This window comes from Sphaerodactylus townsendi, linkage group LG02 (assembly GCF_021028975.2).
Source record: "Sphaerodactylus townsendi isolate TG3544 linkage group LG02, MPM_Stown_v2.3, whole genome shotgun sequence".
Classification (NCBI taxonomy): Eukaryota; Metazoa; Chordata; class Lepidosauria; order Squamata; family Sphaerodactylidae; genus Sphaerodactylus; species Sphaerodactylus townsendi.
The window spans coordinates 120,800,706-120,824,815 of record NC_059426.1 but is presented as its reverse complement, the minus strand read 5'-3'; the positions used below and the strand labels follow the sequence as shown (position 1 = coordinate 120,824,815).

At 42.0% G+C, this 24,110-nt stretch overlaps 1 protein-coding gene across 2 annotated transcripts in view; it reads left to right on the top strand.

Annotated features, from left to right (window-relative positions):
- MAP3K9 (mitogen-activated protein kinase kinase kinase 9) overlaps positions 1 to 15,848 on the top strand; it is a 47,448-nt gene extending 31,600 nt beyond the window's left edge. The window contains exons 7-11 of one of the 2 annotated variants that reach the window (XM_048486694.1): positions 3,970 to 4,092; positions 4,748 to 4,901; positions 7,631 to 7,743; positions 8,383 to 9,162; positions 12,339 to 15,848. In XM_048486694.1, coding sequence (XP_048342651.1) covers positions 3,970 to 4,092; positions 4,748 to 4,901; positions 7,631 to 7,743; positions 8,383 to 9,162; positions 12,339 to 12,463 — 1,295 coding nt within the window. In that variant the 3' untranslated portion in view covers positions 12,464 to 15,848. Of the gene's footprint in view, positions 1 to 3,969; positions 4,093 to 4,747; positions 4,902 to 7,630; positions 7,744 to 8,382; positions 9,163 to 12,338 lie in introns of those variants that run through there. The other variant, XM_048486695.1, reaches the window with a different exon arrangement.
- The last annotated feature ends 8,262 nt before the right edge of the window (positions 15,849 to 24,110 follow it).

The window sequence follows — 24,110 nt, the reverse complement described above, 5'->3', positions numbered from 1 at the left end:
CAACTGTTGATCCAAGCCATCTAACCTGGGTAACCGACAGCTGAACGCTTCGTGGACATATTCACATTTCTTTACAGTCCCTAAAAAAGAAATAAATTGAGAGCAATCTTCAACCTGAAGCGCATCAACAAATTCATTCGGGTCCCTACCCAGGATGGAAACCTCCTTCGGGTCTATCACGGCAACTCTTCGCCATCAAGATCTGCTGACTTCGCTAGATCTGACCGAAGCTCATTTGGTAATATCCCTATTCACAATTTCGCTGCAGCAAGTACCTTCCGAGATTCGCCATACAGGATCAACATTATCAATTCAAGACGCTGTTGCCATTCAGACTAGCCATGGCCCCAAGAACCTTTCTCCAAGGTACTATTGGCTCCAGTCATCATGTTGCGGAACAGGGGATACACGCCTACTCCCCTACCTCAACAATGATCTGTTGATTCGCTCTTCACGCCTCCGGCCCAAGGCCATTAGTTTATCGAGGTAGTCTTTAAGAAACCCTAGGCACAGCATGGCTTTATCGTAAACAAAGAAAAAAGCTCTTTCATTCCCTTCCACACGGGCATAGAACACCTAGGCGCAGTGCTGGACACGGTACAAGACTCCCTTTTCATACCAGAAGAGAAGGTAGAAAAGAATCAGGAAAACGACATTGGCCTAGCTCTATGTCCAACAGAAGATCATCCTTGCTAAAACTGGCAAGTCTGCTGGGAACCTTCATCTCAGTAATCGACCTGACCTTATGGGCACGCCACGCCGGTGACCGCCTCCAACGCATTCCTCCTCCTCTGTGCATACCAGCTGGACATTATTGCCAAGAAAGACAGAAAATTGACCATACCCCCAAGAGTCCGCCTCAGCCTTCTCTGGTGGACTTTAACCGCTCCAACCTCAGACGGGAAAAACGCTATCTACATGCTCATCGAGCTCGAAGCCTGCTCACAGACGCCAGCCTTCAGGGCTAGGGGGCCACACTCAGTCAAATGTATGTCCAGGGAACTTGGTCTCCGGAAGAATCTCGGCTCCACATCAATGTGTGTTGAAACTCGAGCGATCTTCCTTGCCCCTTCAACATTTCCGGCCTGAAATTCGCCACCAACATGTCATCATAAGAACAGACAATGCTGTCGCGAAGAGGTACATCAACAACCAGGGCGGCTCCAGATCAGCAAGGCTCCACTCGGAAGCAACAAAAAAAATCCGATGGGCCGAGGAGAACTTAGTATCGCTTTTAGAAGCCTCTACACATCAGAGGAGTCCATGAATCTAGAGGCGGATTGGCTCAGCAGACAGAATCCCAGCGAAACCTAATGGCTTACTGGATCCAATGGTCTTCTTCAAGATATGCAACACCTTCGGCACTCCTGAGGTAGACCTGTTCGCTTCTCGTGAAGAACTATCAACTTCCAAAGTTCATGACCGGCTAATTACCATCCACAGGCAGTAGCAACGGACGCTTCTGAATGTGATATGGCCTCCAAATCTTCGGCGCATTCCCTCCGCTTCCCCTGATCCTCGTGGGCTCCTGCGCGCAGGGATCATATCCGAAGGCGTTTTGCATCCTTGTAGCCCCCAGATGGCCCAGGAGACCCTGGTTCCGCCCTCAATTATCCCGGAACTGGCCATCGCAGAACCACTGACTCTGCTAATCACTTCCGACTTTCCTGACGCAGGGCCCCATCATACATCCCTTTATCCCGCTTTGGTTCAAGTTGACCGCATGGCTCTTGAACGGGCAAACCTCTTTGCTACAGGATAAAATTCTCGGAAGAAGCCTGATCTACAATCTTACCAGCCAGACGCAGGTCGACGGTCAATATCTACAACTGTTCATGGAAGGTCTACGCCAGGTGGTGGTGCCATCAAGAACTTACTCGACCCCACGGAACCATCTCCATCACCGCTATCTTGGAGTTCCTGCAATAGGGCTACTCAATGGGACTCCAAGTGTTCCACTCTTACGCAGACAATTGGCAGCTCTTGCTACCGCTATCCCTTGTGTGGGCTTACACTCTCATCACCAGACATCCGGACGCTTCTGAACTTCCTAAGAGGGGTAAAATTGTCCCAACTCCGCGGTAGTCCACAGGTTCCCCTCTTAAGCCGGAACGCTGTCCTTCGTCGGCACTCACTAGGTCTCCCCGCTTCGAACCCATTCAAACTGTACACATCAAATGGGTAAGAATGAAATCGCTATTCTTAATTGCAATAACATCGGCCAGAAGAGTATTGAACTTCGCGCTCTTTCAATAAATCCCGTAAATTCTATGTTCCATAAGGATAGAGCATAGTCTTCGTACAGATCCAACTTTCATCTCCGAAGGTTAACTCCCCTTTCCACGCGGCGCCAGGAGATCGCTGTTCCAATCTTCATGCCAAACCTCCTCTCTATCCCAAAGAGAAATCGTGGCACACATTGGACGCGCCGGGGACGGGCCTTTTTCCTAAAGCATACATAATAAAGAACGGAGGAGTTACGCAAAACAGAGAGGCGTTCTATCAACATTAGCCCGCTTCCAACTTCTAGAAGCGCAGTCGCCCAAGGTAGCAATCATGAAGTAGTACCCTGAAATTTTCCTGTATATATGAAGCATACAAAGCTTCTGACTTACCGGTCCCTCAGGTAGTCATAGAAGTTCACTTAGTTCGCAGAATAATGCTGCTACCAACGCAGCTCTCCGGAATCATGCATCGGTGGAAGACATCTGCAAAGCTGCCACCTGGTCTTCCATTTCCCACCTTCATAATGTGCCATTATAAAATTCGGTCCCTGGCCTCGGCAGAATCAGCCTTTGGCAAAAGGGTACTGGAAAGTATCATCGGGGACTAATGAAACCCACCCCAATCTTATGACGCTGCTCCGGGAGGTCTCACACATGATGTTCCAACTTTCTACAGTAGAAGGATCCATTGGATACCTTTCACCGTGAAGGGTCTTTCTACTCAGGTACCGCAAGTAATCTTGGCCCTCCCTAGTTCCATTTGTTTCCCGATGTTACTCTCTCAGTTATCAACTAAATTCATGTTTTCAGACTGTTCAACTTTTAGGGTTGTCGTTGTTGTTGTTACTGTTCTAGTGATCCTAGCATTGCCGTAGAAATGTTGTTTTTCCTTCCATGTTTTTGTATTATATGTTCCTGTTACTTAAGTGCTATACTACTATGCCAGGCGGGGGTACTGAAGAAGGTGACCCCAAGACCTCACAGGAAGTACATGGAAGAATTTCATCATTTCCTGCCTCTCTGCAATTGGTCGAGATCACACCCACACAAGATGCCCCACGTACCTACAGTAGAAAGACCCTTCACGGTGAGTATCCAATGGATCCTTCTCTCACTCCTCTTTCCCAGTATGTTTTTATGTGCCAATTACCCTTCTTCTCACCAACACTCGGGCTTCCTCGTATATGTGGCTCTGCCTCTTGCGGCAATCATTTTCTGGTTGGCACTGCCTCCTATGATAGTCATTTGTGTTCTGCACTCTGTGTCAGATTTCCAAAGGTGTCCACAGCCTCAAAATAGTTGGGGACCACTGAGTTAGAGTACTGCTTAGCTATTGTAAAATGGTATTCTGTTAGATTAGCAGATGGGCCCTTATATCTTTGTCTTATTTCACTAATAAGGCAATAGGGGAGCAGCAGTGGTGTAATGGTTAAGAGGAGGTGTACGCTTATCTGGAGGAACCGGGCTTGATTTCCCGCACTGCCGCCTGAGCTGTGGAAGCTTATCTGGGACATTCAGATTAGCCTGTTCACTCCATCACACAGCAGCTGGGTGACCTTGGGCTAGTCACAGCTTCTCGGAGCTCACTCAGCCCCACTCACCTCACAGGGTGTTTGTTGTGAGGGGGGAAGGGCAAGGAGATTGTAAACTCCTTTGAGTCTCCTGCAGGAGAGAAAGGGGGGATATAAATCCAACTCTTCTTCTTCTTCTAATATGTGTACTAATCAAGATTTTTTTTTTACAGATTTCCAGCACAAATTTACTGTGCAGGCATCCCCGACCATGGATAAAAGGAAGAGCTTGATCAGTAGTTGTTCCAGTCCTCCTGCCAGTCCTACCATCGTTCCCAGGCTTAGAGCCATCCAGTGTAAGCAGTTTAAAATTTCAGTAAAGATGTATCAAACAGAACCCATTGCTTATAAATGTGTTGGCTTATTTATTAAAGGTTTGTTTTGGTCAAGATTTCACAATGCATATTAATAAATTGTGATTATTTTGGTGGCTATACCACTTGCTTTTCTGGGAGATTTGCATGTTCTGTCCACTATTAGTGTGTGTCTTTTAACTAGGGCATGCATTCAGATATGCGCAACTGGAAAAAAAGTGCCATTTGACTGGACCTGGAAAAAACTGGATCCATTTTTCCTCATTTTTCCCCTCCATTCCCCCACTTTTCCTGCATTCTGTGTTCTGTGAAAGTTTGGTCCCATTATCTGTATAACTAGCTGCCACAGATCCTCATATACATTCCTCATTGAAAATAATGGTTGCAAACTCCAGAACTGCACTGATTCTACCTCCAAATTGGTAATATCGTATCCCCAAAATAAGCAATCCCTCGAAGCCCAGATCCAAAATTGTAACAAAAATTTTCTTGATGGCACACCCTTAATCATCATATCTTATGGCATAAATTAGGTGTATGGTGCAAGTAAAATATTGTATTTCATCCAACAAAAATGTTTGCTGCAAAACTGCTGGATAAAAGGATATTTTCAAATTTCTGATCCTCCCCGCCCCAGTGACACCCAGTGAGAGCAACAAAACATGGTGTCGCAACTCAGTATTCCAGAAGGAGGAGGAAGGAGAAGATGAAAGGAGAGGCTCGAAGAAGAAAGGTCGCACATGGGGACCAAGTTCACTTTGTTCGAAGGAGTTAGCAACAGGCGAGGATGGGTATGAGGATAAATATTTTATTAGTAGTACTTATGTTTGTTTTAAAACTCCTTAGTGAGCTTGGCAGTTATCTTGCTCCTGTTGGCTTTCCCCCAGTGTCAGAAGAAGTGAAAGTCCAGGGGAAGATAATAAATGATTACAGAAAATAGCAAAGACTTCTTAGAATAAATGAAGTGGCAGCAGTAGAATTGCAGAGAAGAGTATTATTGCTTGTCTCCTTACCAGGAATCGAGTTGCATTGTCTTCAGGTGGCCAGTAAACTGTGCATCTTTCTTTTATAAGTTTACCCTATCATAAGACCCAAACAAATCAATTTATATTTACCTATCTGGGAACAGGGCTTACTCCCAAGTAACTATAGGATCAAGGTTCGAATGGGCTCATTTTAATAAGTGCTGAAGCCTTTGTAATTCAAGAACTGGAAAAGCAGTTGAATATCACCCTCTTGTGGTCTTTTTGACTTCCTTCACTCTTAATGTACGGAAGAAAGCATTGGTTCAGGTTGGGAAAAGTTCTAGGGCCTTTCCCCACTTCTCCTGCTGCCGCCGCCATTAAGCTGCCAAGGCTGCTACTCCTGGGCGTGCTGCATCCCTGGTCGCAGCGTCCGGGTGTACCATCGCGACCCAGCCGGCTTCTGCTGGGTCATCCAGTAAGACGTTTTCGCCAGTGCCAGGGATGCCGCACGCTGAGCGGGCGCAAGAGTGGCAGCGTCGGGGCGGCTGCGCTGTTGCCGCCCCTGACGTGGGGAGTGCAATGGGGACCCCGCGCTACTTGCGGAGAGTAGCGCGGGGCTTAAGGTAAGTGGGGAAAGGGCCCTAGAATATTTTGCTGTCACCCAGCCCTCTTAAACTGAGATGTGCTTGCCTGGCCCATTAATTTTCTCTCTCTCATTTTATGAAGGAATCTGCTTGAAAAGGAAGAATTAGAAAGCAGAGGTTGTGTGTTGCCACAACCCAGAGCATCTTGCATTCTTCAGAGCTAATAGAACAAAGAGGAGTGCTATAAGTTGGCAGTATATTTGATCTCTTTCTGTTTGCAAATCTTATTACTAAAGTTGCAGTCAGTTGTCTTGGTAATTTATGGTTCTCCCTGCAGCCCAAGGATGCATGGATATTGACTGTCAGCCCTATGAAATGTAGTAATAGATTACCACCCTTTTGGATGACCCAGGCAATCTTTGAAAACATGATACACAGTGAAATGGTGAAAACATAGAAGGCAATCGTGGTAAAGAACAGGCTGGCTGTGTTGCTCCATCAAATGGCTAGTACAAGAACCTTCATCTTATCTGTCAGTTGACCATGAGTTAGTCTAGAAGGTAATTTGAGGGCTCAACCCACTTTCTAGAGAATGTGCTCCAGCCTGGCATCGAGGAGGAGATCAGTTCTACGTTCTGATATCAGTTCTGAGTTCCACATTTCTGGTTTCCTATAATGCATGATGGGAGTCAGATTCCACAAATATCTCTGTGATTTCTTCAGAAAATTAGGAAGACTTTTACCACTTTAGAGAAGGATCCAGGTTGTGTCTGGTTTTCTACCCCATGCATAATTTTATAGACTTCAATCATATCCCCCCTCTCCTCTCCAAACTAAAGAGTCCCAAACGCTGCAGCCTCTCCTCATAGGGAAGGTGCTCCAGTCCCTCAATCATCCTTGTTGCCCTTCTCTGCACTTTTTCTATCTCCTCAATATCCTTTTTGAGGTGCGGCGACCAGAACTGGACACAGTACTCCAAGTGCAGTCACACCACTGCTTTATATAAGGGCATGACAATCTTTGCAGTTTTATTATCAATTCCTTTCCTAATGATCCCCAGCATAGAGTTTGCCTTTTTCACAGCTGCCATGCTTTGAGTTGACATTCCCATGGAACTATCAACTAAGATGCCCATTTAGTGCATCCAACCAATAGCATGCAAGTTCCTGATAGAGTGATATTTTACCAGAAGAATGATTTTGCAAGAACATTCAGAATAGCATCCAGGGATTCTGTTTGGCATCAGGAAAGGAGACAAGCAGCAGACAAATTATTTTTCTGAATGCTCTGGTTTGTTTTGATTGCTGTGCTAATGGCAGTTCTTGATGATTTCTGTAGCCTGACAAATGGACTGTCCTTAATTGGAAAGAATGCAGCCTATTACCAATTTCAATTCCTTACCAGTGGTTTTCACCCTCTGCTTGAAGCGAGCATGTGAGCCCCAATTGTCTCTCTCTCTCTCTCTGTGTAGATATAGGTATAAAATCTCTTGTTCCTATCTCTTCCTCTGCGGCATATTATCTGGTTAAACTGGCTGGATAGAGAGACAATCTGGAGACCGTATGTAAGCTGCTTGTTGGTAGAATTATGGTATAAGCAAACTAAATGTAATGCTACCTGACCACTTTTGCTATAATCCTGTTAAGTAACAGAATGAGTTCTGCTTATATTTAACAATATGCTAGCTTATCCTAATCAAAGTGTTTTGTATCTAGTATGCGCATATAATGTTGATCCTTGATAGTTAGTACGAAAGGACTTTTCTCAGGATTGTAGTGAGGTTACAATAAACTAGGGAGACAGTATAACCTGCTAGGCTTCTGTTCATGTGTTCAGTTCCCTTGGGATGTGATGGGAGAAAAACTGGGGTGGAAGGGTAAAAATAAACTCCTTGGACGTTTTAACTGAAACATAAAAACCAGACAGAAGAAAGTTTCTGCATTTGAGAATATTTCTTTTTCTTTATGCTAGTCTAAAGGTTCTGGTGGATGGATACAGACAGTGGTCATCAAGTGTTCCAAACCTAGGAAAGGTCCAGAGAATAGCAGCCACTTTGCCTGGATTTACAAGTCTAACAGAGATGGGTAAAGTAGCCTCATCCACTTATACTCAGTAATTAAAAAATATTCAAGTCTGTGTTTGACCTCTAAAGTCAATCCTTTTGCAAGTCTTTAATGATAAATCCTTTTAAATTGTTTTGTTTGAACACACATAAATGTAATGTTTGCATACACACACACACACACACACACACACACACACACACACACACACATTGTGCAGGTTCCCTTGCTCCACTGGCCTCTAATGTGTAAAGCATCCAGTATTCATTCATCTTGTGTTCTATCCATTTCCTCTTTGTCTTATAATTCCAACAAGACAGCAAAGAATCTGTGATCTGATTGAATTGGCAATTCTAATGGGGTGGTTTAATCTCCAACTCAGTTACATTTTATTGATACAGCTGCTCTCTTCTAGGGACTGCTGTTTGCAAGCAATACAACATGCGTGTGTTAGATTGAGCTGCATGGATCTGCTGTAATATCTGGGTTAGCTTTCCATAGAAAAGACTGGGTGGTTAGTGCCTTCAGATACATAACTTTTAATTTTTAAACTATTGCCATAGAAAGCTGTATTTGTGGTGAATTTTTATCTGAGAACATATGGTAAAACTGAGGCATTATATAGTGAAAATGTAAAAGGTTCGCTGTTTATTTTTGCAGAGAATGAAGATAATGATTCTTTGAAAAATGCAGAGGGCAAGTTGCAGCAATCACCTGGACCTAACCAATCATACCTCTGTATCCCATTTCAGAAGAATGAGGACTGGGATGGCCAATCCAGTGATGCCACTCCTGTGAACTCTGCTACAAGTACCCCTCAACTCACCCCTACCAACAGCCTCAGGCGTGGTGGTTCCCACCACAAACGATGTGAGCTTGCCTTTCTTGGTTGTTCAGCAGTTCTAGCTGCTGCTGGCCTAGGCTTTGACCTGTTGGAAGCAGGGAAGTGCCAACTGCTAACTCAGGATGAACTGGAAGCCCCCAGGGAAGAGAAGAAGAAACGTGAAAGTATCTTTCAGCGAGCTGGGCGCTCCCGTCGGAGTACCAGCCCTCCTTCAAGGAAGCTCTTCAAGAAAGAGGAGCTGGGCGAGCCTCCCAATTCCTTGACCCTTCTTTCCTTGTCTTCCATTTCTGAATGTAACTCAACTCGATCCCTGCTACGCTCGGACAGTGATGAGATTGTAGTATATGAGATGCCTGTCAGCCCTGTGACAGTGAAGGCTCCCTTGCCAATAGTTAGTAATCCACTGGTTAATACACGTGTTGAGAAATTCAAGCAGGATCCCAACCAGTCATTGACTCCCACACATGTGACTCTCTGTTCAGAAGCTCACCAAGGGGGCCACAGACGCACCCCCTCTGAAGGTGCCATAAAAGTTGCTGGTGTCCTTACCAATGGATACCCTTCTAGTAATTCCCCTACAGGAGCACTGGGAGCAGGTAGGTCACCCTTTTTCTTCATATCCTGTAGAGTAAAAGTTTCAGTTTTCTTCCCACTGGACTCTGCATGTATACTCCTGCCTTATGCCCCTTTCATTAAGAGGATTTCTTTGTGATTGCAAGGGAAACATTATTTTTCTCTCCCACACTTAGAAAAATGAGGAGTCCACTTGAAAACCTTTATTTGTGTAAATCAGAATGTGGCACACAGGAGGCTTATTGAATTATAATTATATACAAAACTTTTTCTTTTGGGAAAACATAAAATTAGGAAATCAGGGAGATTTCAGAAATAAACTTGACAGATAAAATAATAAGAATGGGAAAACTTAGGATTTTTATGAACAATAGATATTTTGTATTCAGCCTATAACTGTTGAGTTTCACAGGCAAGTGGTGTTACTTTTGAAGTAAAAAAGATAGATAACACTTGGCAGACATTCCTTAGTTGAAATTACTTAAGCTTGACAGTTGTGGGTTCTCCAGGCTGTGTGGCTATGGTCTGGTGGTTTTAGCTTTAGCTTTTAGCTTTAACTGTAAGATATGTTTCTCTCTGTGGCACAGTGACATTTATTTATTTAATTACATTTGTACCCTGACTAATTCTTGAACAAAGTCAGGCTCAGGGTGGCTTGCAAGTAGAGGTTAAAATCAAATACAACATTAATAGAATTACTATTAAAACAATTCAATATAACTATAATTTTAAAACATTCCTCCGAAGATGACACTGCCATGGTTTTCCAGGACCCACTCACATACTCACATACAGAGTTTCCATAGTCAAAGTTCTGTTCCAGCAGTCAAGCACCAAAAGTCCCAACATTCCCAGTGACTAGTCCAAGGACAAGTCGAAAACACAAGTCCAAAGACTCAGGCCAAGGTTAACACAGAGCAGATAGTTCAAAGCAGAAATCACAAAGTCGGCAGCACTTTCTAGCAGCTAGCTGCTTATCCTACTCAGAAGGCTTGTAATGTTGTGCACCTGCTGGCTGCCTTAGACATGCTCCTACAAATACTCCTCCTCACTATCCATGCAGTATCTGTGCTGGGCCACTAGGCATGCACTTTATCTTCTGTCCTGTAGGGGCCTCCTCTGTTCCTGAGTCTCTGTGATGAGAGAGGTGAGCAGGCTGGCATCTGTCTTTCCACAGCTAGGTCAGAACTGGAGGGCTGCAGGGCCACTGCACTGGTGTTTGACTGTGGGTTCATTCGGGCTTTAGGGCTGCTTCTCCCCAAACTGCTTCTACTACTGGCTGTGGACAGGAACCTGTTACAACCCCAGTCTTGCTTGAACAACAGGAACCAGAACTTTGGTAACAGATTCCTTGTTTTATTGATAGCAACCATAGGATAGTAACTCTAAAAATTGTCTGAATTGGTCAACTTTTCACACAACACCAATTATATGCTCCCAGCAGGTTCCCCTCCCTCCCCCAAGCAAACCAGCTCCTAGCAATCGAAAGAGCTGTGGGAAGAGAAGGAGACATACACATTCCAAAAGACAGATAACATTTGGGACTTGATAACTTTTTTTCACAGGCCAAAAGCATAAGAAGAAACTCTTACAAACAGTATGGCAGGGCCCAAGCTACATGACATGACATTAATTTGTGGTCAGTGGGCATAGTGTTCTATTTTGTATTTTGGCTATACACATTGCCCACATACTTTGTATCCTGTACTTATTAACCTGATGGGAGCATATAATTGGTCTTATGTGAAAAGCTGACCAGTTCAGACAATTTTTAAAGTTCCTATCCTATGCTTGCTATCAATAAAACAAGGATTTTGTTACCAAAGTTCTGGTTCCTGCTGTTCAAGCAAGACTGGGGTTGCGACAGAACCAGAGCTTCCTGCTGACTCTTGATCAGAGGAGTCCTCAGTGCTTTCTGGACCTGACTGGTCCATGACAGACACCCACAGATGCATGCACAATGTTAGGAACTAAAACCACCAAACCAGGGCCACACAACTTAGAAACTCACAACAGCCAGTCGATTCTGGCCATGAAAGCCTTCAACAGTACATTGAATATAAATTTCAACAGTACATTGAATATAAATTTCTTTGAAACAATATTTCTAATGTTGTTGGTAGCAAGAACAAATAACAAAGGTTCTCAGTTTTCTTCCTTAAAACTGGTTAGGGATTACCCCTTTAACTTTGTCTTATTTCCTTTAGGGAAGGACACTCAGTTCATTTTCCTTACATGGTATCCTTCTGGACCTTACACCACTGTGTTCCTTTCACTATAGCTGACAGATTCCAACTGTCAGCCTCTAATTGTCATTTCCCAACTGTCTCTCTCAGCTGCTAACTATATAATTTTATTTGAATCCCCTGTCATTCAAGGGTGTCAATTCCAAGACAGGGACAACACTGCAATATTCAGGTGTCTGTTACAGCATACAAAGACACCAGCATAAAATCAGTGCATTAAAATGGATCTGCAGACTTTTCTCCAGTTGTCATCAATGTTATATGCAAATTAAATTATTTTCCTGTTGGAAACTTCAAGCCACAACTGGCTTATATTTCTAGCCAGAGACTGCAGTAGTTCTTTCCAGAGATGGGAAATGGAGGGGAAGAGAAGGGTGATTAGGCAAGGATGGGAGTTCGCCCAACTCAGCCCTTCTATTTAAATGTCCTGCCAAAATCTCTGTCAAGAGGCATCTTGCTGAACAGTGGAAATTCTGAGGGACTTTTTCTGACAGGCCTAGTGATTGAAAGCAAATTCTTGGGCTAAACACTGGTCAGTCTTGGCATAGTAACACCCCCCAGGGACACTGCACAACTAATACAAATCTATTTTAATTCAGCAACTATTTAAGGTACAATAAATTTGCTGATTTTTGAGATACCACAGAACTAAAAAACAGAAGTGGACTTTTCTGTGCTTTTGTGAAATAGGCTTATACCTCCTCCTATTAAGGATATCCCCGCTGTTCTGGCTTTGATACCCCATCATACTGTCATTCAGACTTGTAGAAGTTTGGATGAAGGTGGGTATAGATGCAATGTAGTATGCATGCTCTTAATCAAAAAACCCTATGCCTGGCATCACTTAGTGTTTACTGAACGAACTGTGTGTCTCACTTCATCAGTGTTTTCTAACTGTTTGATTTCTCTCTTCTCCTCTCCCTTTCATTTCTTGTCCCTGGTGGGGGAAATAGGTGTGTTAAAAATGCTCAGCCCAAGTCAGGGCACAAATGAAGTCCCCCGACTGCCAGACCCCAACCTCATCTTTCCTCCAACCCCCCCCAGAGCTATAATCCTCTCGGGACAAAGGCTAGCTTAGTCTTGGAAGAGGCCCCGAAGACTCTGGGAATTTCCTTGCATCTGGGCCTCGGCTTGCTTCCACCAACAGGCAACGGCTTGACCCCTGGTGGTTTGTTTCACCCAGTAATGCAAGGGGTGAATCCTCTGCTAATAGCTCCAGTGCTGAAACCCCCAGTAACCTGGACTTTTGCTTTGCCAGCAGCAGTAGCACTGTTGAAGAGAGGCCTGCACTACTTCCATTTCATGTCAGCGTGCCAGAAGAACGGACGCTATTGGACGTGGATGCTGAAGGTCAGAGTCAGGACAATACTGTTCCACTATTCAGAACTGAACTCAAAACACACAAACCTACATCATACGACCTCAAACAAGAGTTCTGGTCCTAGCATGAAATCCACTAGGGATTGGTAAACCCCATTCTCTTCAGTTCTACTTCTTGCACTAAGAATGCACTTTGAACACGGGTGAAGTAGAGAGATGCTGCTGAGGTCATGTCACTTATGCTGTGCCTGCCACAGACATGGTTATTAGGTTTCTTGAGTGTGATTATTATGGAGGTTTTTTATGATTGTTATTTTCGTAGCTGCACGTACTTCAGCTACACGGAGCTGCTAATTTCTGTTCTGGGATTTTTTGCAATCTTCATTTGTTTCAGAACTGCAGTAGGCAATGTGGCTATATCTAAACCTCTGTCCATAGAAACCATATATCACTGAGATTTTACAATTACCTCCATTCCAATATTTAGAATGCTATGTTGGGTACCAGTGTTTGTTTTCAAAAGTTATTAAACTTCAGGAATAATGCATCAAGGTGAGAATGTACCTGCACTGGTACTCTTGTTGCATTTCACTTTTCTTCCCGATATGATTTCAACCTTTGGTCATTTTGGGTACTCAAATGATTTATCTTCCTTGAATTGGATACTGAGGTGGGAGGCATTATTCCTAAATACTGAATTTGTCACCTATTGCCGTTCTCTTCCCCCCCGAATATTAAAATGTTTTGAAAACAACAGGAAGGCAGTGAATAATTAAGGAGCCTATATGTTAACTCCTGGTTCTGGATGCAGTTAGAACGTATCTAGAAAAACTGATGCAAAAGCACCAGGAAGGGAAGCTGGGATAGTAAGGGGAGGAGGAATGAGACACTTTGAGACATGGGCCCAGATCAATACTACTTGCTTCCCCACCTCCAGTCACAAACACTATGACCATTTATGTATTTACTACTTACCCCACCACTGTTTGCTTCGCAATGGGTTTTTTCCACAGGTTTTTGTTTACACAGATCCCCCCCCCCCCCCCGCAAAGTATCCCTAGCCAACCCCATCCACCATTTTGCCTGCCCACTGCTTCCTTGTTGTTTTTGTACAGGAGGCTGCCTGCTGCCTTTTTAAAAAAAGTTGCTGTCTTTGGCTTAGTGTTGCTTCACTAGACAATGTGAATTTCATTTTATCAGTGAGTTTAAAAAAAACCCTCTTCTGATTGTTCAGAAATGGTGCTGTGAAACTGCTGTGGTATGGGCAGGGAGGAGTGAGAAAACCTGAAGAAAGGCTAACGCATATGGATCTCCTTTGCTATCCCTATGAAGGGAGTGAAAGAATTGCACTTTGACAGTTTTTGGAAACTTCAGAGATTCTGTGATCTGAGAGCGCAGTGAGTTCCAAAGAGGGGAAAACATGTGCATAGCCAAGAATCTAACCCGAAGAGAATGTCCACTCAATGTGAAGGAGATCACAAGTGCGTAAATGGCCTATGTGTGTGTAGAAGGCTGAAGTATATGGTTGCTGAAATTAATGTTGAGTGGCAGTGGCATATTGATCAAATGACCTTACCCCTATGCCAGAGTGAGCATATCTTTCCATCTGGCAGGAGTTCCCACCCTTCTCAAACCCTGAGCCTTTGGGATGCTCAAAAAGTAGTGAACCACCTTGATGTTTTCCAGCTTTTCTCTGAAACTCCTGCAATCATACTGAGCTTGTAACACCTTTGACACTTGTAAATGGAAAAAAAACCTTCATTTGTCCGACTCAGTAAGAAAGGTGCCCATAACCACTTCAGAGTATCTCCAGAGTATAGTGTGATGTCAGAAGTTTCCACCATTCACCTGTTGGAAAGGATGGGATCTTTTGTTCATGTAAATTCTGCATGGCTGTTAAAAGTCCAACAAAAATTTTGAACCCCTGCATTTATGACATGGTTTTGGGGTTAGATATTCTTCTGTCTTCTGGTTTCCAGTTCTTTTCATATTAAAATGGTAAGTGCCAGCATTATATTAAATTTTGAAAGAATGTTTGGAAGCTCTGTGTTCTCTTTTTAGGTTCATAGGTATAATCCTGGTTACTTTTTATTCCTAACATCATTTTGCCTCTAATATTTTAGTACCATCTGATTTCTTTCCATCTCTTTTTGTTAAAAGAAGACCACGATCTGAAGTGTAGTTGATCACTCGTAAGGGATTGCATTTAAACCTGTAGCAGTGTAACTAAGGGGAAATGGAAACTGTAGCTACTGAGGTTTTGCCTTGGTTCTGCCACCATCTTGCTGTACAAACTTAGACAAATCATCTTGTCATATGTTCCTCAGTTTTTTCCATCTATATTAATAGCTACCTCATGGGGCAAAAGTGTAGACTTATGTTTGTTGTACATGCTGGAAAGAGGCCCTGTGGCCTTTATAGAAGTGGAATTGTACTTCCTTGACATGTTGAAATCCCTACTTGATGTTAAGAAAAGAACATCAATTTAAAATGATTTTCTAAGGTCTTGTATAAGCCAAGGAAGCAGTGCATCTTTGGCAGTTTTCCAAGGTTAGTTTATCACTATGCCAGACAGATGAGCAAATCTGAGCAGTCTCTGGAATATATATTTGTTCTTTGATTTTTAAGGTTGAAACCTGCTGTTTGCCATTTTTAGCATTTAACTTAAAATTCTAAAGGGTTGCTGCTGCAAGTGTAGATTAAGTAGTTACCAACCTGGGTAGATGGGGAAAAAATTTCAGCTGAGATCAGTTGTAGTCATGCTCCAGATAAGACAGGCTCCTCAGAAGACTCTGAGCTTTTAGGTACAAAACCAAATTATTTTACATAGAGGAATAAACTTAGCCGAATAACCCAATTATTTATTTAATGTATATGCATCCCACTCTCCTTCATGGAACTCAGGGTCGCTTATGTAAGGCTTTTGGGAGATCTCCTAAAGAACATTTTTCAACTTCCAATCTGTGAAAGGGAGCTCAGTGACTATTGATGGCTCCAAGATAGAGTATTTAATGTATCATGATTAGCAATCACTTACCGTATATACTCGTGTATAAGTCGACCCGCATATAAGTCGAGGCACCTAATTTTGCCACAAAAAACTGGGAAAACTTATTGACTCGGGTATAAGTTGAGGGTGGGAAATGCAGCAGCTACTGATAAATTTCAAAAATAAAAATAGATAACAATAAAATTACATTAATTGAGGCATCAGTAGGTTAAATGTTTTTGAATATTTATTTCAAAGAAAAACAGTAAACTAGCTCTGTAAGTGGAAAAGGGAGTCAACAAAAACAATATGGTCTCAACAATAACTTTAAAAGTACAAAAACCTTAGCTCAACCAGCAACCAAGCTAAAACACAAGAGTTAAAATCCTTCAAAACTGGATTTTTGGTCAGGAGAGGAATGTTTATGTTAGCAGTACCAACATTTCAGACCCTCCTGATAATACCCCCCCCCCCAGGTTTGGTGAAGTTTGGTTCAAGGGGTCCAAAGTTATGGACCCCCAAAATGTAGCCCCATCTACTATTAGCTCCCATTGGAAACAATGGGGGATGGGGGCACCCACTTTGGTGATCCATAACTTTGGACCCCCTTAACCAAACATCACCAAACCTGGCTGGTATCAGCAAGAGATTATCCTGATGATACCACCCAGGTTTGGTGAAATTTGGTTCAAGGGGTCCAAAGTTATGGACCCTCAAAATGTAGCCCCATCTACTATTAGCTCTCATTGGAAACAATGGGGGATGGGGGCACCCTCTTTGGGGGTCCATAACTTTGGACCCCTTGAACCAAACTTTACCAAACTTCGGTGGTATCATTAGGAGTGTCACTTGATGATATCCTGACATTTTGGTGCCGCTAGCCTAAAAACGGCACCCCTTGGCGGCCGACAAAATAAAAACCCTAAAATATTTTTTAAAATACAACTGACTCGTGTATAAGTTGAGGGGGGCTTTTTCAACACAAAAAATGTGCTGGAAAACTCGATTTATACATCAGTATATATGGTAAATATAGAATTTTAATTTTTGTGTGCATTAAATAGCATTTTTAAAACAATTGTAGTGTCCTAATAGTCACATTACTTAAATTTTGTACAATATGTGTAATTTCCATGTAGTAGAACATGCATTTCTAAATGGACTCTTTGTCCTTGACCAAGTAAGCCAAGGACCTTAATATCTTCACAGCAAACTGGTATTATCGGTCTTGCCCCCCACCCCCCAAAGTATTGTTTGTTCTTATTCCAACGAAAGTCTGTCAAAGTACGTCAGTTTTACCCAGAGTATTATAATCAGAGAAGGAAAACCTAAGTGTATTTGTGTATCAATGAAACACCCCTTTTGGTCAGATTATTCCATCTTCTCCATCTCTTCCTGACATAGTGAGTAGGATCCCCCAGAGCATTTTTACTAGGATTGCCAATTCTGGCTTGGGAAAATACTTTGAGATTTTGAAATTGGAGCCTGAGAAGGGCAGGGCTAGGGGTGAGAGGAGACCTCAGCAGTAATGATGGCATAGAGCCCACTCTCCTCAACAGCCATTTTTTCCCCCAAGGGAAACAGATCTCTGTATTCTTGAGAGCAGATGTGATTCTGGGAGATGTCCAGGTTGCTCCTGAAAGTTTCCACAGATGGAAGGATTTATGCCAATGGAGAGTAAGTTTCTCACTGTCACCGAGAAGTGTTTCAGAGGGCATTTGGGGCAGCAGTAGGAGGGCCAGAAAGTTGCATTCCATGAGTGAATCTTCATATGTGCAGAAATGCACAGTGGATTTAAAGCCATTGGAGAATAAAGAGAATTTCTTTGCATGGATTATGAACTCCATTTCATTTCAGAATTTGATTTAACTACCTCCATTATTGTTTTTGAAATTTAGGTGTTTTGCACCATTTTCTAGTTGGAATTAAATTGACTGTTGACTTCTGGGCTGACAGAGTTATTATCCCAATTTGGGCTTCCTGTGATGAGCATTAGCAGAGAGTTTAGTTAACAGTGATTGCCAAGAAATGCTGCTTGTAGTTTACCTGGCTTTAGGGGAAAGAGTCTAGTGGTTCACTCTACTTAAGCTGCTTATTGTCAAAAGTTTGAAATACGTTAGAATCCAGTTCTGATTATTCAGGTGCACTCCTGAAAGTGTAAGATTAGTTTTATGAACGAGAGATTGGATGCATTTGTGGCATAGTCAGGCAAAGGAACAATGCTAGCACTTAATGGAAAATTCCTCTTCCCGCTTCCACCATGTTTCTACCTGTGCCCTGGAAAAAGTGACTGTTTATTTGCAGATGTTTAAATGCATACAAAATGTAGATACATCCATTGGTTCACATTCAGGCTGGATTTGGAATCCATTTATATGGTTGGATATACAGTAGCAGATGAAAATAAATTGTGTTGGCTTTCTACTCATTGTACCATGAGGAGGTGCTGCCAAGGCCAGTAGTGAACTTCTTGCATACCACTGTGAATTTTCTGATGTGTTTAGAAGCATGCTGAGAGCTTACCTGTGGGAAGGAGAACACAGAAGTCCTTCATACTCTGAGCACCTACAGGGGACCAAACCATTCTCATCCCAGAATGACTTGGTTGTTTGTATAATCTTTCCAGGGGATTAGGATAACTTATTATGCATCAGGGACATGATATGACAGAAAGTTGTAAGGACCATCTGTGAACATCTGATTTGGGCATTTATTGTAGGTTGTAGCTTTTTATGACCTTGTCATCTTGGCACCACTGTATTTTTGATTTGTGGCTTTGTGAAGATTTCCTTTGCCAATGGAAAGCTTATGTATTACATGTAGCTTAACAGGCCTAAAATATTTTCATAATTGGTATACTTCAAAGCAAGGAACATTGGTAGAACTCTCAGCTCGCAGTGAGGAGATAACCAAGCTGAGACACTTACAGATTCAGAGAGGATTTAAGAATATAGGATTTTTGAAGTATGCTTTTCTCAAGATGCACTTAACTCATAACTTATGCATGTGTAGGATCAAGAGTACAGAAATATAGTCCAGAATAGTCTGTATTTAATTCTGACAATATAACCACTTATTTGTTTTATACATTATTTTTCTTCAACAGTAGATGCTTGATCTCATTGCCATCTGTAACTTGCTTCCTTAGCAACTTTGTCTGGAGCTGTCTTTTGCAGCAGGGCTACTTTTCTAAGTTATTTGTTTAACACTAAGAGTTTGTTTACACGATTTTAATAACCTTGGAAGGTTACTCTCTGAACTCAGTTCAATTTGTTGATTCATTCTGGAAGTAGATTGACATCTGAAATGCTTTTGAAAGAAATGAAGAAGAGTTCTAATAATAGTATTAACTTTTAAAAATTGACAATGCAGAGTTTTGTATACACAGCAACCTTCTTGGGCTGTGGAGCCAGTGTGCACTTTCTTTTCTTATTGTTGGTTTGTACAGTCCAACATTTCAGTTCAGCACTTTCATAATGAAACCTGTGGAGCTTTCTAGAAATTTGTATGGGGAGCAATTAATTTTGCCCACTTCTGGAGGAGAAGTTTTCCTTTCTGCACATATCCTGGGGAAGGGGCTTCTACTACTCAGATCTGTTCTGAATGCTGTGACATTGGTTGGTAGGGCAAAGACTTTAGAAAATATCATCCTTGTAGCTTTATAACTAGGGCTGCTTCTCTTATTCTCCAGTTGGCCTTTTTTACCATTAGCCAACTTGTAACAGTGGGTAAAAGAACCAGTTCTTGTTGGAGTGAGGGGATGCTTTTGAAAGCATGTCAACTTTCTCCACCTTCTCCTTGGGGATATTTCAGTTCCTCCCCTATGAATAGCAGTAACATGATCTGTTAATTCCTCCTTGTGTAAAGCACTGTGTATCTATTAGATTCTGCTTTCAAGGCAAATTTAGAGTCTTTCTGTTTTGGAGTATACCAGCACCCTTGGCCATTTATGTCAGCTTGTCAGTCACCCCTTTGTGTGGATGCCCAGCAACTGTAAATGCGAAAAACAGGTTATTTATTGTACCTGGGATTTGACTGGTCATCTGTGCAGTCATAGGAATATAACATAAGACTCAAATTGAATCAGACCTGTGGTCCATCTAATCCAACAGCCTGCATCACGTAGTGATCAGTTACCATGGAGATTAATAAATAGGGCATGGAGGCTAAGATCCTCCTGCAACGCTGCCTCCGAATACTGGTATTCGGAGTTTTACTTCCTCTGAATATGGATGTTCCCTTTAGTCACCATGGCTACTAGCCATTCAATCTGTCTCATCCCCCTTTAAAGCTTTCTGTGACCATCACTGAGTCCAATGGCAGTGAATTCACAATTAAATTACTCAATTTAATTAAGTAGTATTTTATTTTATCTTTGCCGAATCTATCATCCACCAACGTCTCAATCATCTTGGTTGTCCTCTCTTGTATTTTTCCAGCTTTGAAATGTTCTCTTTGAGATCCAATGGCCAGAAATGCACACTGTAGCCAAATAAGCCTTGCCATAGATCAATACAGGGCATTATAATTTTTTAAAAAATTCCTCTCCTAATCGCAGCATGGAATTTTCCTTTGCTGCTTTTGCTGCAAACTTAGTAATATTTTCAGATTATCCACTACAATCCCAATATCTCTTCCCCTCTCATTCGCAGCTATACATTCTTCTATTGTGGGAGTGTCTGGCAAGGATGGTGCTTGCCCTTCTTCTTGGAAGGGCTGTCCCTGTTAGAAGGTTCTGGAGGTTGCTGTGCTAAGGCTTCCTCTCAATGGCTGAGCTAGTTTCAGAATTAAGGCTTGCAAACTATTGACCAAGTATGGGTAGAAAGCATAAGCTGTAGGATGTACAACTGAGTCTGGGAGATTGTAGTTCTGGTATTTGTGTATACAAATGTCATAAATGTTATACAGATTAAACAAAATGAGTTTTTAAACATGGGAGATAGTTCTGAAACCATACATACCGTTATGTATGCAATATTTCAAATTTTTAAATCTGTATTCAGAAAGATATTCACCAGTGTATTCCATATTTACAATTTCTAATATAGGTTAGAAGTTCTGCTTCACCTGTGTATTTTGTGAAATAGTGGCAAATTCTGCCTGCCATCCCAGTTGTTCTAACTCTGACACGATGGCAGCTGAATAAAGTTACACTTAAATAGTCTTGGGTGTGCCTCAGGATGGGTGTGTGTTTGGCAAAAAGGAAACTGGACTTTTCCTCATCATCATTTTCAACTATGCTTATCTCACCCCACAAACTCTTCAATCTAGCTCTGGTCTACCTCCCCAGTATTGTCACCTGAGGTCTGTAGTAGCCAGGCTGTTTCCACCTGTCCTGTGGTTCTTGCTCAGGGAAACAAGCAGCCTGATAAAAGCATGACAAGAAGAAAAAGCTTCTGATTGACCTTGTAAGACATGCAGTAATAATGAGCAGAGGACCTCAGAAGAGCACACAGTGCCTTTCCTTCAGGGCAGGCTGTAAAAAAGGCCAAAAAAATCCACTAAATGATAGTAACTCCATGTGGACACATTTGAAAGCTGGAATAATTCTCTGAGTAGTCTTGTATATAGGTTTTGCATCACAATTTGGGTGAAGTTGTGTTCAGTATTGTTGAGGTGAAAGGGGCTTGTGTTTCTTAGAATAGTTAAGGTTTCTTTTCCCTGAGCTGGTTTTCTTGCTAATGATGAAGTTCAGTGAAGTCCAGTCTGTCTATTTTAGTCCTTTGTAGCATTTTGCTGAGGAAATGGAACATCTTGGGTGCATTGAAATGTGGTGCTAAGTTTCTAAAGGATGTAGTGCTGGAACTTGCTGTTGTCTTTGTGTGTGCGTGTGTGTTTCATGTGTAATGTTGAAAAATTGTTGGTGTGCAGACGTCAAGATCATTCCCATTCTTCCAGATGTTTTGGATAGGGTTGTAGTTATTCTGTAGTGAAGGAAATACAGTTTGTATATATTAGCAGGCCTTCTCTTTAGTACCGCAGGAGTGAGCCCTCTAATACTGAACAGGCTAGGCCCAGACACAAAAAAAACCCTCAGCTGTTGATCTGCTGGCCCCTTTCACCTGAATTCCTTACCTGGCCCACTTTTAGTTTTTGACCCCCCCCCCCCAACACTTTTCCCTAAATGCTTAAACTCAAGTCTCTTGGAAGTCACACCTATTAACACTTAACCCACCCTACTACTTCTATTTGGTCTTATCTCACAGATGAAGGAAATGCATACTGCACACCCTGAAAGGTGCTCTACTTTTAATTGATGTTTTATATGTGTCAGACTCAGGCCAGTGCTTTGGAGGGTGGGGTATAAATGTAAATAAATAAATAAATAATACTGGGCTGAAATTTCCAGGGATTGGTCATGGTACATGCAGCGTAGCAACTTTGAACCCAAAGTTTAATAATGCTTTATTAAACTGCACTCCCCGGGCACATCCAGGACTTTTGCCTCTGTCTCTCAAATGTATGTGGGAGGATGGATTTGTGTGTATATCTGCAACTGCACAGATGAACTGCTAAAAGAACCTCAATTACTGATATTGTATGCTCCAGGTTGTTTTGGGGCAATGGTGGGGACCCTGGGGGGGGAGGGGGTGTAAGCTTTTATCAATTTAAGGATCCAGTTCTATCAGCACAGAGATCCTGCTGTCATAACTTTGTATCTGTTTAATTGCAAAATTTATCCTTCTGGAATTTTTCCTTCTTCCTTGCTGGGTCTGGTTTTATTTTATTGTAAGAATGTATATACATGGAGTAATTCTGCAAAGTGGATGACTCAAAAAGTCTTGCCCTGTGGTATAAGTCTAGGTCTTGCATGTCCAGGTGTAGAATGCTGTCACTTCTGGTTGATGTTAGTAGAGATACAGACTGAAAAAAATAAGGCAACTTTCAGAGCCAGTGTTGATTCATTTTTTTTCTAATATAAGATCCATCTGGTTCAATTATGTTCTCAAACACAGTACCATAACATAGCACCATTAAAAGTACTTTTTTGTCCTAAATGAATATTGCACTTATTTCAAAACTGTTAGATCAATAAGCATTTTAATTTAACGTGCTCTGTTTTTCCCATTTATGACACTGAGGTTATTTGATGTTGGAGCCTGTCATTTGCTTCTGCTTAACATTAAATATGGAGGAGGCAGAAAACCAGATTGAACTTTTCTTCTCAGAAAGGCTTTATTTGTGAGATAGCCATTGCCTCTGATCCCATTCGAGCTTAAACAATATTATTTGAAACAATAGCAATGACTGGTTTGTTTTCTGCAGCTAACACACCAATGTGTTACACTTTTGCGTAATCTACTGTATCTCTATTCTTATTTGTGTTATGTGTGTATATATATTTGGCTCTTTTAAAAAATATATGTCAGAAACCACTGTTTAAAACAGAGCTCCTTGAAGCTGGTAAGAATATCTCTTTGATTTTTTTTGGTGTACTGTAAAAAGGTAAACCAAGGATGCCAAGCAGGCTTGGTTCAATGGCTAAAATTATATTGTATTACAATGTAATGCTATTCTAGGCCTTGTCTCAACATTAGAGCACATATACTTGAATAAAACTGTTATAGTCATTGTATAGTGATTGATTCCTTCTCCCTCATTAATTGCAAAATGTTCCTAGAAACATTGAAAATGGCAAACTGTTGTGTGTTACAACCACATGATGCATTTTCTATGGTGTACTATATAGTGTTTGTACTACAGGTAATTTCTGATACAGAGCCTCCCTTCAGTGTTTTGTAAATTCACACCATCCTCTGCATTTGCTTTCTGTCTTAATTCTGAGGTTGTGAATCAAGTTTCTTGGTAAATACCGATGACAGTAGTATTAGAGTAGCAGGAACTTCATTGCTTTATACTTCTGGCCCAGGGAACTAAGTAACCAAATAACTTACAATATAGGTACTTCAGCAACATTGAGGCCTTCTCAGCATTGGTCATATGAGGAAATTCTCAGCAGAGATAGCTGAGATGTTGCCCAATTGCGGAATATGAAATATCTGCTGTTGCTAAATTTAAAAAGTTGTAGCCAGCTGCATTGTTTGTGTAGTTATGGTTGGTGCTAATAAATAGGCATTACATGGTTTTTGTTATTGCTAAAAGGACCTAGATCAGGGGTAGGGAACCTGCGGCTCTCCAGATGTTCAGGAACTGCAATTCCCATCAGCCTCTGTCAGCATGGCCAATTGGCCATGCTGGTAGGGGCTGATGGGAATTGTAGTTCCTGAACATCTGGAGAGCCGCAGGTTCCCTACCCCTGACCTAGATTGTGGATCTCTTACATCTTCCTCTAAGATTGCTTGGAGTTCTGCCACCTATGGGACTGAGCTCGTGATTTGGAGTAGGGCCTTTTCTAAGAAACCACCAATATGGCATGTACTTCCTAGAAAGATCAGCCAAGCTGCTAGGCAACAAC